The following is a 17,222-nucleotide window of genomic DNA, read 5'->3' on the forward strand; positions in this document are numbered from 1 at the left end:
AAGCACTGTGGAAAGGGGCTTTGGAACAGCTGCTCCTCTTCAATTTAAATGCTCATTTGTTTTACATTGACCTAGAAATCAGTATCCTCCTAACCAAAAGCCAATTAGATAATAGTCTCTCTTTCAAGCTTGTAGAATACTAATTTTTTTAATGTCTTTAGGAGTGAAAAGCAAAGAAATGAACTGCAGATGATGCCACAAGTATGCTATTCCAATACACAGAACCAAAACGTGAGGGTTCCCTGCCCTTTCAGAGCAGTCTCAGCTTGGGACAAGCACAGAACACTGCAAAGGCAGCGCGTCAAACAATCTTCAGTTTGCTGGGGTAGCATCCTACCATTCCGTACACAGTAAAAGTGATATGCCAAACTGACACCAAGGAACCATGACAAGAAGCATTTCGAAAGCTCTCCTCCAATCTTGCCCAGAGTTAGGTCACTAACGTCAATGGTTTTGGAAGCTGAAGGATGTCAGATTCTTTGAGTACTGCAAAATAAACAAGCTGCCCCACAAACAACAGAATTAAAGATATCCAGTTTCCTACGGACTCAAGTTTGTCTTTTTGTCATCCTGCTCCCTCCACAGTCCTCACAGACATAACCCTGGCCCTCATGTGTTGCCTCCACCCAACTGGAGACAGCATCTCCCCCAGCTAATCAAGAGCTTTTGTACTTGAGTGTCACCAGAGCTGCCAAGCCACAAAGAACAATGAACTGTCTCTCTCGGGGAGAATGTGAGGGGGTGCTTCCTACTCGGTTCCAATTCTTACAAAATTGCAGTAACAATTATTTTTGACATTTCTTCTTTTCAAGCTGGGATGAAATTGGCCATTGGCTTGAAAGTTACCAGGAAAGAAGAAACAATTGCAGGAACTCTGACTCCCTACAACTGCTCAAAGTGTCTGGCAATCACGGTCATTTACACCACTACTTTCAATTCTGGTTAAAGCCAATGCCAAAAATACATATTCATCTACAAGTCTATTCCAGCTCTAAAAAGACAAAATTATGATGAATGCCAGTTTGATTACACTCAAATACAAAGCCATAAGATTTCTTGGTCTTCTGAGTCTTGGCAGCATCCCTAGAGAAAATTCATTCCATGAAAGAAATAGAGCCTTTTCTAAATGCATCAACAAAAGAAGCTTCTCAGAAGACTGGTATCCTACTGAGTCTGACAGGACCCAGAAGGAAACTGATTAATGCAGGAAACTACATGAGAAAATAGAGAATTCAATTCTACCAAAACATTAGATCTTCATAGAAGAAATAAATACCAGCAATCACCGGCAGCAATTCACAGTTCATGCTGAAAAATAAACTGCTGATGCATAAGGTGGATGTTTCAATATTGAAAGGAGATGTCTGAAATTGGAAAGCTGTGGCATAAACAAGCCTATATTGACAGGATGATCTCATAGCCCAACACAAATCTGTTCAGTCAAGGTGGAATTCAAGGGAAGGAGAAGCTCTTTCCAGAATAGGTAAAGAAGCTGAAGAAACTCCTGTCTCCTACGGTTTCCTTCTGAAGTCACTGAAGTAGAAAGCAACTGAATGAAAAGTGTGAGCTGCAATGGACAAAACACAAACACAACAGCAGCACAATTCTAAATATACCTCAAAGTTACCAGACATCAGTGTTATCAGTTTACTGCAGCCCTTTGTCCTGCGCTCCTGAACTTCCCCACGCTAGCAGCCCCCTTTCCTCCTCAGTACCGCCTTCAAAGCTTCTTCTGCAACAGGAAGCAGAGGAAAAGTCAAAAAAAGCCCAAGCAAATAAGAGTTAAGCAGTAAGCAGATTATCCAGGAAGTTTATTATCCAGGAGCAGCTAGGATGGTATCAGTCCTAGGCAAAATAATTATTTTAATCCTGTGTCAGCTTTTCCACAGAGAAAGTGAAGTAACTTCGGTTGTTGAGATTTTTATGAAAAAATAAGGTTGCAAGTAAATCACTGCAATTTCTCACAAGAGTTCTTCAGTGCTTTTGGGTGGAGGAGGTGAGGGTCAGGGTGTCCAAATTAATGCCTCTGCTGATAAAGTAAACACGAAGGCATCAGACTTCAAATTGTTCAGAGCTCTTAACTTGGCTGCAAACTGTATTTTTAGAAAATGTATCTCTAAGAAACAGCAAAACCTTCTGGGTTAAGAACCTGCCAATCAACTGAATTTTTAAGAGTAGCTGTTAGAAGAATTGCTACTGAATTTGACCATTCCATGTCAACAGGAAAGTGATGCATATAACATTAGGTATCAGGAAGAAGTTCTTTACTACAAGGGTGATGAGACATTGGCACAGGTTGCCCAGAGAATCTGTAGCTGCTCCATCCCTGGCAGTGTTCAAGGCCACGTTGGATGGGGCTTGGAGCAATTTGGTCTAGTGGAGGGTGTCCCTGCCCATGGCAGGGGGTTGGAACTGGATGAGCTTTAACGTCCCTTCCAATCCAAACCTTCTGTGATTTTAACTGATGACCTGGAAACAAATATAAAACCACTGATGACAAACATACTGTAACAGCACTGTCAGGGTTATCTGAATGATTTGGAAAGGGTGCTCTACTCAAATACTGTGTTAACGCAACCAAATGGTAAATCACACTCATAGGAATTAGGTTTCAGGCAACTATAGCATGGAGGGAACATCTGCAATTCTGTAACTCTACAGAGCTCTTCTGGATCCTTTTTTTAAATATTGGTACCACATTTGCCAGTTTCCAGTCCCCAACTACTCAAACTATTTTAAGCAACTTGCTGTACAGCACAAACAGTAGGTCATATGCTTCATCTTTGAATAATTTTAAAGCTCTGACATTACCTCCTTTTACTCACTGAATTAACAACCTCTTTTATTCTGTTTTTAACCACTCAGCTTTCCTTTAAACCACTCTTTATTCTTATTCAGGAGTAGGAGGGGGGAACACTGCATTTGTCTGCCTTGCAGAAGACATCCTTAAGTCAGTTCCATGGAGACACTAAAGATGCAGGTCTCTTAGCTGATGTTCCTTGCTTTTCAACAAGGCTCCTCTTTGTAAATCAGTTCATCTTTTTGAATCTCACAGCAACTTTAGTGCGGTTTTAATTATTTTTAGCTCTGCATACATATATCCTACTTTCAGCCTTTAGGGTGGCTTTTTGATGTACATTTTAAACCAGAACTATGAACTGCTAAGGATAAAAGCAACGTTACTTGCCCTCCCATGGGCTTTTTGCTAGAGCTTGGATCTACGAAACAGTCACTGAACACGGAAAGTCTACTCTCATCATGTCTCAAATGTGGACTGGACACATGCCATGCTAAGTCTTCCACTAACATTTCATTCTGCAGTGCACCATCTTCCTCACCACACGGCAGTCACCATCACCAATCCCTATCATACAGTGGGTAATACGGACCCCGCATTACTACTGCTTAATTAGATCCAAGTTTCAACCCTTTGGTGGCCTGTGCTGCTCACTGATGGGTTGTCTGTTTCAAATGGGAGTGGGGAGAGGGTGTTCAGCCATGCAGCACCACCCAGCCACAACTCCAACCTCTTTAACCTGTCTCATATACTTTAAGAACACAATACTGGGACACAGAACTGCATTCAATGAGACAGCCCTCAGCAGAGCCATGTCAGAGTTTGAGCATTTTATGGGATTAAAGTGATTATCTGTAAAACATTTAGTAGAAAATGCAGTAATTATACTTGCGGGTAGTGAATACTATTAGACACTTTCCACCAACGAACTGAGGGATTCAACACAGAACAAAAGCTTGTAACAGAAAGCATAAGCTCAATTATGAAGCTTAGGTGTAATGGAGTTAAACCAACTTTATCCGTTTTACCTAACACAAAATGGAGTTTAACCAACCTTTCACTGCTTGCTCCAGAATGTGAAATTGTGATGACCTACTTCTGAACCCCAAACTACTAGAGAAGTTTCCTGATGTGCAAGTTAAAATGCAGCTAAGAATTACTAACGGTTGTCCTCAAATGGAGATTTTGTACAAGGCAGGCAAAGTTTGATGATAAAAGCCTTGTTAATAATGGGACAAAAGAAAAATCAGATAGCAGATGGAAGGGATGTACCACTGAGGTACTTCATTAAAGAAGTAGGAACCACAATACCTTTCTCTCGAAATTATTACAATTTACAGTAAGCCAAGGGGAAGAGCAGCAGTTTACCTTTTGCTTACGGAAAAATAGAGGAATCCAGCAATTAGAATGGTAAGGGGTATCTATCACATCACTGCAGAGGCAAGTTTAATGGCCAAGAACCCACAGGTTTTAATCCATTCTTGACAATTTCTCAGGGAAGCTGATACCACAGGTTTGTCTGACAATAATCCACAAGGAACAAAGTCCCCCAAGGTTTTCAATACCACTCATTTATACAAAGATTTGCTGCAATTATCTCTTCAAATTTAATCTATATATAACTGATTTCTAAATAATTTTTAGCATATATATATAGGTATTCCATTGAACTTATTAGAGTGCTCTCTTGGAATTAAGTTGGTACATAAATCAGCTGGTTTGTTTGGAGATATTACCAGATATTCATACATGTTCATATCAGCCATAGAAGGAATGATTTTCTTCCCTGTCTATGTCTGGTATTCAAATATTTCTCAGTCAGCAACGTTTTAAACACAGTATTTAAATTATGTCAAGAAAATAAACATGTCAGCAGGCACGTAATCATATAGAAAATAAACATGTCATCGTCAAATATACCACTTTACATAGCTGCCTATTTAATCAGGATTGATGCTGATGCCTGATCAATATAATGTGACAGCGTTGACATGGTACTTTTCCTCTCAATTCAGACAGTTACGCATGCATGCAATATTAAAATTTGTTCCTCTCTCCTTTCAAACCCTCATCAGTTCCTCTTGCCAAACTTTTGAGTATTTCATTAGCCTATTTTGCTCTAGTAAAATTTCTTTGATAAGAAATGCACGTGCTTTAAATTCGTAACACCCTATATTTTACTTTATTTTGAAAGAAATTATTTGATAAATTAATTTTAAGGCAAAACTCACCTAAAACCAAACAAATAGTTATCAGTGGATTTAATAATATCCACAAACTTAATTTTATATTGCATACTGTCGTTTGAGCAGAGTTAAAGAGCTTGGGGATCAAAAAGATTCAGAACACCGTCCATTTAGAAAGGACATACTGCAGAAATAAAGGTTGTACCAAAACCAGTAACTGTACTGTAATTGAGCCATGCAAATTTTCAGCAACACTAAAACTGTAATAGAAGACAGAACTCTGGTTTTCACGCTACTGATTCCCAGACCAGTAGTCCACAGCCCAAAGAATCTACAGTGGAGAAGGAATAAGGAGGTCTCAGCAGAAGTATATTTGTGCACAAAGCAGTCTGAATTCACCACTTCTCTGGCTATCATCAAACAGTAACTCATCATTGGGGGACAGGGGGGTGTCCTGTTACATGGTGGTAGGAGAAGCCACAGAGAAAAGGATACTTCTGGGAGAACACAGGAGGAAGAAGAGAGCTTGGGAACATCAGAACAGGCCAGAAGGGATCATAAAAGCTCACACTGGAAGCAGCACAGTACGCAGAGCTGCAAAGCAGCAGCCAAGGTTAGCACCACTGATGAAATGCAAGCAGTAATGAACATTTTGACCTTTGTCTTCAACCCTTGGATTCTTGACACTGCGATAAACACGCTATGTATTTTCCTTGGCAACAGCTCATCCATTAAATTAGTTCAATTACCCATATGTAGGAAATTGGAGCTGTAAAATTGCCAAAAGTACCTCTGCAGACTTAACTACTTGAAACGAATCTGTAACAAACTAGAAGACTTTGCGCAAAAAACCCCAGTGTATGCACTGTAACTTTATTTGTATAAACAAATCAAAGCAGTATTCTCTGTATCAAAAGGTATGCAACCCTTCTTTCTAATTGTGAGTGAAGACAAATACAGACATCATGCTGGACCTTAAGTTTCACTTGTTATTTAAACTGCAAAGCTGAGAATTTTAAATCCTAGTTTCACATGATTTTTTTTCATGTGCAAATAATGAACCCTGCCACAAGATTTCATCACATAACTACTTTTACTGTCACTATACCGTGTGACCACATTAAAATAATGAAGTTTGAACATTCATATGTTCAATTAGAGCTTTGTGGCTTCAAGCACTTAAGTAACAAATGCTGCCATTAACCTAGACCTTATCTCTCAAATATTCACCGAATATATCAACAATGCTACCGAACCATGAGGTCACTGTGAAAATGTGAAGTCTCAGTGGATTCCGTCACAAAGCAAAATTATGAGGATTTTAATACGGTCTTATTTAAGGTATAAAATTAAACTCATTAAGTTATCTCAACAGCTCATTTAATTTGTCAGGCTCAGACAGTATTTTAAAGGTTATTTTAGGTTAATTACATTTCACATCCTTTTGACAGATCTGAAACCCTGCACATCTTTGAATCCTCTATTATAAACATTTCCCCCTTGCTAGTAACTTTAGATTCAAAAGTTACACATTTGTGCATACTCACTCTACTGTCTCAGTATGACAGCATTTTATATTTGTGATGCACAGAAGATATTTTAAATTTTTAATGGAAATGTGGTCATTGCATTAAATAACAAAAACAAGAAGCACTCGTCAGTTGTTCCATACTATTTGCTAATAAAACAGCTTAGGTAAGGTGGTTTGGCTTGAACACGTAAGGCACTCTCTCAGCAGAGTTTGCACTATGCACATGTAGTTGGCCACAACTGCTTTCAGCAAAGAAAAGTCTGATCAATCCAAAATGGCACAGTACAAGACTTCTCCTCACCTATTCCTATAATAAGGCTTCGAAAAAACAGCCTGGCCATTATTTATCCTAGTCTGTTCACAGAGGGAAGAACTACAGATATCGACTCTAAATCAAGCTTGCAAGCGTAATGGTTATTCTGACTTCATACCTGGTGTTCTTACAGTACAAGGACTCTGCAGTTCCCACCAGGGGAAGAGTTTAAAACTCACAACTCCTGCAAAAATGCTCGGGTCAGCAATAATAACACAGCAAAGCCAGCTAAAAGATCAAGGTATTTATTCCCTGGCTTTTGAACAATTGACTTTAAAATCTAACTACCTTTAACACAATCAGAAACAAGAGCATGACACAGGCACACCATATACAGCGACTGCAAGAAGTTATTTCATAACACTGTCCATTTGAGCTTCAAACATTTGCCAGCATTCACAAACGGAGCTTTATAGCAAGTCTGTGAGCTATGCTTTACTTCCAGTTCTACTGATGACTAAATTACTTATCCTCTCTGTATCTCAGTTTATCAAAGTTCAGATATCAGGATTGTTGCATAAGTCTCAGGCTTTAATACCGTGTTTCACTTACAAGGCTCCACTTATCTCTGCCAAAAGATTTCACCTCTCCCCCTCTAGTAATCTCAAAGTAATAAACCCTCTAGATTAACTCAGGGAAGATTCTGAGCTGCAGCTGTTCAGAGGAAGTACACAAACCACTGTATTTCTGTGTTCCTCCAAGTGGTAAAATAAGCCATCACTGTGTCTCTGGAGCTGAAACTGTTTAGATGGTTGGAAAGGCATATTGCATAGCTTCAATAAACCAAAATTATACAGAACAGGAAAACATACCAAACAAAAACTGGCAGCCAAACATGGAGGATTATGCTACTGATTCCTACAGCATCCCAAAGCTTTTGTTTAGTCAAAGGGATTTTTATACATGTCCCAAAGCTCAAAACAGTTTGCGTTTATGGGACAATGTAGTTTGGAACTTAGGCAAATAAACTATTTCATGTTTAAAGACTGATCCTCCTTTTTCACATCCTAGGAAACAGTTCCCAGAAGTGTTACAGACACAGAAGGCAGCCATATTAAAATACTAAATGCAGACATCTCACAGTGCCTTTCTACGGAAATACCTGCTGAAAATCACCAAAATAAGCCAGCCAATTTTTGGCTATTTTAAATGAAAAAACAGAATTTTTATCGTCTACATTAGTATGGTTTTACATGGAGGTCAGTAAGAACCAAAGAACAACACTCTTATGGAACAAAGCCCCACTCAGTGACACTCTGTGATCAAGACAGTCTGAATAATTCTTTATATTTTATCTTAAATTCTCCACAGCTCCCGAGGCGAAAAAGCTCATTTTCCATGCACACTACAGCAGTTTCTCACTTTACACCTACAATAGTGCTGCTGTCAGGAACAGAACTGACTGCATGTGCCAAAAAATCAATTCAACATATTCATAGACAAAAAAAATAACACGCGGCATCTGAAGATAATGAGAACTGCAATCATTCAAACTGACAGTCTAGTGCCTAACAATTATCACAACGCAAGTTTTATGAATTCGTATTTCCTACAGTGACAGGCCCCAGGTTACACAGAAGGGTGTTCAAATTTTCTTTCAAGTATGAAAATCTCCTTTGAGCCAATGAGCCCACTCCAAAATGGAATTCACTTAAGCGAAGTAAGACGATGCTGACTGTGTTTAATATGCAGAAGTTTCTTCAGAGCAAGATGTGTGTTTAATATGCAGAAGTTTCTTCAGAGCAAGATGCTGACAGTGTTTAAGTAATATGCACTATATATTAAATATAACTTTAGTACAGAATTTACCACAAATATTTGCTGTTCTTGACACAGATACAAGTGAATTATTCCGAATGAAGTTCACTAGTGAAAAACCTACCAGGACTATCAGTTTTGAATGCCACTGTGAAGGAAGTGTCCTGAATCTATCACAAAACCACACAAAATTATATAGTACACGCATTTCAGTTTTCATACCAGAGATACCTTAGAGCTGTGACAAAGGTAAGTCTGTGCAAGCACTGTCCAATGCTCATAATACTTAAATACATTCAAAGAAGCTCTGCTGCAGTTTGCTTACAATATTGTTTACTTTGCAAAGGCCTTATTCTTCACTGTTCTGCATCATCAGATCCAAACTCCTTGTTCTTACTTTCAAGCTTTATCATTCAGCTCATGCCAACACATTCAACTGCCTGTCCAGAGCTTGCTCCTACTTCTTCCTCAAACCCAGTTCCTTCAAACAAACACAAGCCTGGACACTGCTTTAGTTCAAGAACTTCACTTACCTTCTATCTATCTATCTCCTTATAGCCACATCTTCCAAAACTAGTAATGAACCCAAACCTTTAAAGATTCACCCATAGACTCTGCAGCGTAAGGAAATGCAAAATTTTAATTAGTATGCACTAAATTAGACTTCACGTGGTCTTAATTTGGAAATCCACTTCCTTGCCATCCCAGGTTATCACAATTACAACTGCTATTTTAAAATGGAATTTCCAAGCCTTCATACAGTAATAAGATCCATTTTTCGTACAATCACAGTTTCTGTTATCTTCTGCCTTTCTAACATAAAAATATTAAATTCCACCTATACAGCCAAGTATTGAACATTCTCTACTCCCCAAAATGATTTATGGCTTTCATCAGCTACACCTTTAATGAACACTTTCAGCTGTATTCAGCAACATCTAAATAGTCAACATGTTACCACCTAAACTACAGACTACAAGTAAGGTTATCTATGACAAAATAGCTGTGTGTTTCAGAAGATATAAATGTAAATGAAGGTTTCTCATCAGATTCATGTCTGCTTCTGTAGGAAGTATCCAGTCAATCAGCAGGAAGTAGCCCTATGCACAACTGGCATTAGTGATTTGTCCCCCAAATAATATTGTATTTTTCAAGAAAAAGGCAGAGTTTACATCTAATTCTTTTGTGAGGAGGTCGAAGTCTCAGCTCTCTGTGCTCACCTCACTGCCATACATATGGAGCAGAAGAAGGTGGAGAGTTCAGTGGAAGTCCAGCTACTGTGCTTTGTAAACTAGTATTTAATTTGCTAGTCAGATACCTGCTGGTCACTGCACACTTTATTCCTTCCAAGACCTCATCTCGGTGAGATTAGCAACCACCACCTGGATGTTTGCATAAAGAAGAGATCCTAAATAATAAACATTAAATCCACTGAAGTGCTAGGAACTAAGAAGGAGACCCAGAGACAGAATTTTCTTTATAACTAGAAGGGGTTCCGAAGCAGACTGCAAAAAAGCTTGAACTTCTGGTTCCGCTGCACTTCATCAGGCCTTTTGAATTATTAATTTCTGTACTGAACTGACAGAGAATTAAGGTCTCCTTTAGCTACAGTCTACAGGAAAGTATTTCTAGCTCTTTCCTTAGGTTGGCCCTATAGCAGTTGTGTAATTGTTGCAGCTGCCCCATTCCTTGAAGTGTTCAAGGCCGCACTGGACGGGGCTTGGAGCAGCGTGGTCTAATAAAAGGTATCCTGCCCGTGGCAGAGGGTTGGAACTTTAAGGTTCCTTCCAACCCAAACCATTCTATGATTTTGTGTTGAAAACTGCAGCTCAGTATACTAAGTCCTCCAGTACACCAGCACCACCTAGCAGGCCATAGACCAAAACGCAGTTAGGCAACACAACTTCTGACCTAAAAATTGCAGAGAAATTATTTGTATAATTAGCCTCAAATTTTAATACACATTTCATTTTTTTCTTAACTAGCACAACCATCATCTCTCTGTCATCAGAACAATATTGCAAACCATGTATAGCATTACAAGATGAAGCTAATTCATGCTCCAGCTAAAAAAGGCCAGATTATTAGCGAGTGGTTACTGTGGAACATCATCCCAGAAACGCCGTGCCCGTATCGGAAAATCACTAACGATCACCAGGATCTCTATGCGCGATTTACACAAAGCGACTCGGCTCCTGGGATCACTTGACTCTGCCACCGGCCGCCAGCAGATGGCAGCACAGCACCGCAGTGGCCTCGGCGGGGGGACTGAAACCAAATTACGTGGAAAAACCTGCAATCAGATGACAAAAAATTATAGAAATTCACGTGGAAAATCATATAAATTCATGTGAAAGCGAAATCCAACTGTAAAGGGAACTGCCTATGTTGTCTTGCCCACAAACCTAAATCTGCAGCCCATTAGCCACTCTTCCTGGTAGTCAGGAATGATGCAGATTTGAAGCGCATCCTTTCGTAATGAAGAGCATCCTGGGCAGGGGAAATCATACACAAACTTCCTGTAATAGGGTAAATACAACTGATTCTATTCTTAGTATATCTAACATAAATTTGAAAAGCAAAATATTAAATCTTTACAAAATAAGCAGTAAATATTTTCTCCTACATCTAAGAAGCATGCCCCAAGTTGGACATCAACGATACCATGCCCCAGTTTGAAGTCTGTCTCAGTTTCCAGGTTTCCAACACACACTCCTTTGCAGAGCCTAGGACCCACCATCACGAGGACGACTATTCGTCACCTATTCCACCCAGTATTGGCTAATCCACATGGCTTCAGGGAATTAAACAATCAGAATAAATCAGGCTGAATGTGCACTGTCCCTGGCGCAATGTTACTCAACACAGGAAGTTCTTCAGATCGTTGGTAATTTCAACTCTGCATTTGAGCTTTTCTATCCTCCAGATTATTATTCAAAACCTGAGGCTTTTTTATTTCTAAGCACTTTGACAGTTCTAACTCTTTTGTATGGCAGGGTGCTTGCCAGTCCGGATTTCAGGTAAAATAAACCCCCAAAGTCGTAAGAGATTTTTCACACTATTATCCTTCTGCTCCTTATACACACAATTAATACACACTTCCTGAACCCCCAGTTTTTACTGTATTTGGGTCTTGAGAGAAGAAAACACCACTGAGATACCCACAATGATGCTTTATGTCTTTTTCCTCCAATTACTTCCTTGGCTATCCCTAGGGATTTACAAGTCTTAAATAGGATGCTCCCCACCAGAATTCAATCTACTCGGATCAGAGCCATCCGTCTTAAAGAGTGCATGATCAACTGAAGGTCATCCTCTGAAATCCTCACATATATTTAGAAGGCACACAGATCAGATCAACATCTATCATTCTACAATGACAGCACTCAGCATTCAGTCTGTCTGGCTTCTTTCTCAAGTCAAGGATCTAGTGGCAACTGCTATGCAGACACATTAATCCAGACTATCACACATGTACAAGCTGAAAGATTTAGTCTAACAATGAAGTGTGCTTGTGTAGTTTAGCATGTTAGAATTTGATGTATTTCCAGTTCTTGAGCTGTTGCTGGTAACTAGCCCAGCTATCAGTCTTGCTTCAGAAGCTGCAAACTAATTTCTATAGATTTGCTATTGTTATCTTTTTGCTTTGCAAATACTTTCAAAATTGAAAAGAACACAATTCAAGCACAGCAAACAATCTTTTAGGATTAACAGAAGTTAGGAAGTAAAAAAGAAAAAACAACATTATTGAATGCCAGCAAAGCAATTTACCAAAGCAAAATCCACTGATATCTAAGGTGCCAAAAAGAGGGAGCAGAAACAACGCACACAGCTTTCAGTATTCTGGCTTTCCCATGCTGCATTCCCACTTCTCTCTAGCTATCCATCTATTGTATTATAACAAATAATAAAGGAATTAAATGCTCTAGCAATCAAGGCTGGCATATTAAAATGACACTCTGCATTACTGAACCTACTCATCTCTTAATAGAGCTATTCTGCAAAGGAGATTAATTATACTGGCAAGAGACCTTTTGGTATTCTAATTTGTGAAACGTATTTCAATACCACAAGCATATTAAAACAGCTGCAAACATGTAACCAGCTCCAAGATCCCAGGACTCACTGCATTTAATTAGGTGTTCATCTTGTGACCAGCTCTTTAGTTACTGCCTTAGAAGCCCACTTCTATAAATATTCTTAATTTCTAGGCTTAATTAACGGAAAATGTAATCAACATACAGCCCCCACCATAAAGTTTATAGAGACACGAAAGGGAACATCTACTTCAGTACTGAACACCATCACAGAGGAAGAAATACTGGATTTACAGCTGCATTCCTCTGCTTTAATTAGAAAACAGAGAATTTAAAATCATTATTTTAAAGTAAGTTCTTGGCATTGCATTTCATATCAGGACATTTGATAGACAGCACAAATACTGCCATGACAAACTGAAAATGCATCGTATTAGTACGGAATTGGAGCATGGAAACAGAGCTTCAGCTCGCTGCTAAGCAACGAGCTAGTATTCCAAATTAAATATCTGAGAATTAATGCTCTGTTGTAAAGCACAGTTATTTTTCATTAACTTAAGTTATGAAGCTTCAATGCATTCAACTGCCTGTGTTTCAACTTATTACCTTTCTTAATCCCCATCAGATTAGTGGCCAGTGGTTGACACAAAGCTCAAAAGGAGCTGGCATTGTGCGCGTGCAGCCCAGAACCCAGCCATATCCTGGCTGCATCACAAGGAGCATGACCAGCAGGTTGAGGGAGGGGATGCTCCCCCTCTAATCTGCTCTTATGAGATCCCACCTGGAGTACTGAGTTCAGCTCTGGGACTCCAAACAAAAGGAGGACGTGGAACTGTTGGAGCAAGTCCAGAGGAGGCCACGAAGATGCTCCAAGGGCTGGAGCACCTTTGCTCTGGAGACAGGCTGAGAGATCTGGGCTTGTTCAGGCTGGAGAAGAGAAGGCTCCAGGAGACCTTAGAGCAGCCCTCCTGTACTTAAAGGGTTCTACAGGAAATCTGCAGAGTGACTTTTTACAAGAGCATGCAGTGACAAGACAAGAGAGAATTACTTCAAGAGTGAATTACTTTAAACTGACAGAGGGTAGATTCAGACTAGATATTAGGAAGAAATTCTTCACTATGAGGGTGCTGAGGCACTGGCACAGGTTGCCCAGAGAAGCTGTGGCTGCCCCTTCCCTGGCAGAGTTCAAGGCCAGGTTGGACAGGGCTTGGAGCAAACTGGTCTAATGGAAGGTGTGGCAGGGAGGTTAGAACCAGATGATCTTTAAGGTCCCTTCCAACCCAAACCATTCTATGGTTCTATGATATACTCAGATGCTAAGTTTACGCATTTCCCCTTTCCATTGATATAATCAAATTATAACTGTTGCTAAGAACAGAAATTTAAGGCAAATGCTAAACAGGCACCAAGCTAAGACACAAAACAATTAAACCAGAAGAATTTCAATACAGTAGCATGTCTGAAAACGTTAAGAGTAGAAATACTTCATTGTGAAATCAAAATTAATGGTAACACAAATGCACGGCCTTTTGAACTTTGAAGATTTAAGTTTCTTTACATAGCCTGGTGGTGCCAAACTGTCTAGGATCCCCCCCAAAAATTGTAAGGGCTAACAATCTAAGGGCTAGATCCAAGGCACACCCTTTTACTTAAGGGCTCATTGGTTCGGAACAGTCTTACAATGTAATATAAATTTACACACTCTATAAAGCAGCACATACCAAAATCTTTTTATTGGAGTAAAACTTGTTATACAGGTAAGGCTATGAAAGTTCAGCAAAAAGTAAAAAGCTTCCAGCTTTGCTTTCAGCCTAGTGTTTAGCAACAATTTCTGTTGCATATATGACTGCTCACAAGTAACTATCTTTTCCTACTTTTACATTTTCTTCTTGCACTTCAGTGATTTTAGATACTTAGAGGTGATAAGGAACACCAATACGCTCCTTTAGATTGGCAATTCAGTCTTGACTATAGCCCTGAGTTTACACACGCACACACCCCCCGTACAGATTACTCTCTTCATACATTTACTCCACCAAAATCTTTTAGAGAAAAACCACACTGAAGAGCAGATATCAGCTCCAGCATTTCAATTCCTTGGACAATTATCTCTTCCAGCTTCATCCCCAAGCTGTCTTATAGTGGAACAGGCAGAGGGAGCTACTCAGAAAGCTGGTTTTCCCTATTAAACTTATTTTAAATGGTCAAGTTCCCGTGCTCGTAAGTGTCCAGGCTTCCAGTGGTATTTTTTCTTTCAGGTATCAGGCAGCTTAAGTAGCACTGAGGAGTGCCCCCCAAAAACAAGTTGTTCTTTACACACACATTTTTTTCCTGCTTTTAGGCAAAGGCAGGACAAATATATTGTCCTCCTAATTCACCCTCTATCCTTTTTCGGGCCCACAAGAACAAAATGCTGTGTTCACTGAGCGGGAGCACAGAAAGCAAGGTAAAAACCAAAGCACGGGATCACATCACTTTTTATTTATAGCACAAAATCATCACGAATATCCCCAGACTCACTCACCAAGCCAGCAGTAAGTGAAGGAGCAGATTGTCCTAGAGACTGATTTCTCATGCGGACCAGGTTTGAGGTATCTCCAGGTGGCTGCCATACCGTCTGCCCCACTCCACTGTGGACGCTATTTGATAAAGGAAGTAGCTGTTTTCCTTTAAAAACAAAACCAAAATACCATCAGCTTGTTTTTAAACAAGTTTGCAAATTCAAAATACAATGCTGAAAACAAATACTGCATGTGGAGAAAAAGCCATTTAAAGGTTTTGGTATCTTAGAACTTGTAAGAGCACACTACCTGTGAGTTCATTATGTTTGACAGCTAAGTATCTCCACAAAAATCTAGCTTACATTATGAGGTAATGGGTAAATCCAAAACCTTGTAGAAACAGACTTTTTCTCTTTATACCTTTCTAAACTTCACACAGCTTAAAAAAGAAACAATATTTGCTGCCAATTAAACAATTTCTTCTCCTATAGAGACAAAACGTTACTGTTGCAAAATCTCTTAATTTTAAAAATTCTTATGAAAATGCATTCATAATTGTAAAATATGACATTCCCTAAATGGCTCGGCCACCCAGACATCCCCACTTTCTCCTGCCATTGGAACATTCAGCAGTAGATTTCATGCCTATGATTTAGATTTTCCGTCTAAAAAATTTCACTCTTCAGCAACATCATAGTAGCTTAAAGGCAAAACATTCTGTAGCTTTCCCAAGTATCCCTTGTACCAGACTGCTCAGCGTAGACACTTACCTCCCATGCTACATACACAGTGAGAAGAGCAGTTCCTATCTCAACAAGTTCACACCATTGTACTTCACTGCAGGAAATACAGTTATCCTATAAAAGGAGCTACTCAATACTTTTTTTTTCCCTAGCCAATATAACATTCCTTTTTGAAAAATGTCAAGCAGGGAGTTTCCACATTAAGAAAGAATCAAAATCAAAGTAGGTCATATTTTGACTCCATCAAGCTTGACATTTTCCTTTTATGTACAATGCTATTCACCAAAAAGAGAGTCTTGTGGTTAAAAACACGTTAAGTGAAAATATCTGTGAATCTGGGTTCCATTATTAGCTTCCAGATGACTTCCTCAGTAACCCTGGTCAGCCAACCTCTGTACTTCAGTTTCACCATCTGCAGAAAGGGTGTGAATAATACCCCTTTTCCTTAAAATTAGGACTGTGAAACTAAATTACACACACCATTCAACTGATTATCACATGCTCAGATACTACAACAGGAATCATGCAGGACTGAGATGTTTGCTAAAATAAGTAGCAGGAAGAAGACTACATCTTTAATCACATATACTGTAGAAGAATACTTTTCTCAGAGGCTGCAAGCTATTTGATAAATTCAATTTCACCTTAGAATAAGGTGTGAAATAGTCATACAGTCATTACATAAAAGCAGATACAATATTTGGAAGAGTATCACAATGTGATTTGCCATGATGGGGGGAAAATGGTGGCTTTTTAAACTTGTTTATGTTAATTTTCTATGAAAGTTACAAACAGTGGACCAAGTACACATTAACGGAATGAGTCAGAGGACGAGACATGAGAAGGCTCAACCATGGCTAGCAGAGACACAGCATATTACTACCTTTTTCAGCAGTCCCACTAAATCTATTTACAGCAGGAGACATGATTTTTATGGTTTGCTCGTTATCAAGATTATGTCCATTCCAACTCTAACTATTCTACAATTCTATGAGGAGTAAATACAAAGAGTCCTCTTCTCTGCAGAGCTCTAAAATGACAGAAATGTACATTACTATTTATTTTAGTAAACCACTAACAAAGATATCCTATAATAGCAATTCAAACCATATAATTATCTAACAGTTCAAAATACCAGTGTTTGAGAGCAAGGATAACACTATTTCAATCTCCATGAGACATAATTATCAATATCCGCTTTTAGTTCCACAATATCTGCATCCAGGAAGAAGAATTCCATGAAGAATCAAATCTAAGCCAATCAGCTTAGAAGCACAATCACCTACACTCTTTAAACTCCTTTGCTTCTGTTGCAAAAATAAGGTGGAATTGTTTTCAGTACGGAGCTTGAAAAGC

General features: G+C 39.1%; 1 protein-coding gene across 4 annotated transcripts in view; it reads right to left on the bottom strand.

The window, feature by feature from the left end:
- MAST2 (microtubule associated serine/threonine kinase 2) overlaps nucleotides 1-17,222 on the bottom strand; it is a 192,412-nt gene that overhangs the window by 153,368 nt on the left and 21,822 nt on the right. For all 4 annotated transcript variants that reach the window (XM_080623790.1, XM_080623792.1, XM_080623791.1 and 1 more), the window contains exon 3: nucleotides 15,147-15,289. In XM_080623790.1, coding sequence (XP_080479916.1) covers nucleotides 15,147-15,289 — 143 coding nt within the window. The remainder of the gene's footprint in view (nucleotides 1-15,146; nucleotides 15,290-17,222) is intronic.

Source organism: Psittacula echo (genome assembly GCF_963264785.1).
Source record: "Psittacula echo genome assembly, chromosome: 7".
Classification (NCBI taxonomy): Eukaryota; Metazoa; Chordata; class Aves; order Psittaciformes; family Psittacidae; genus Psittacula; species Psittacula echo.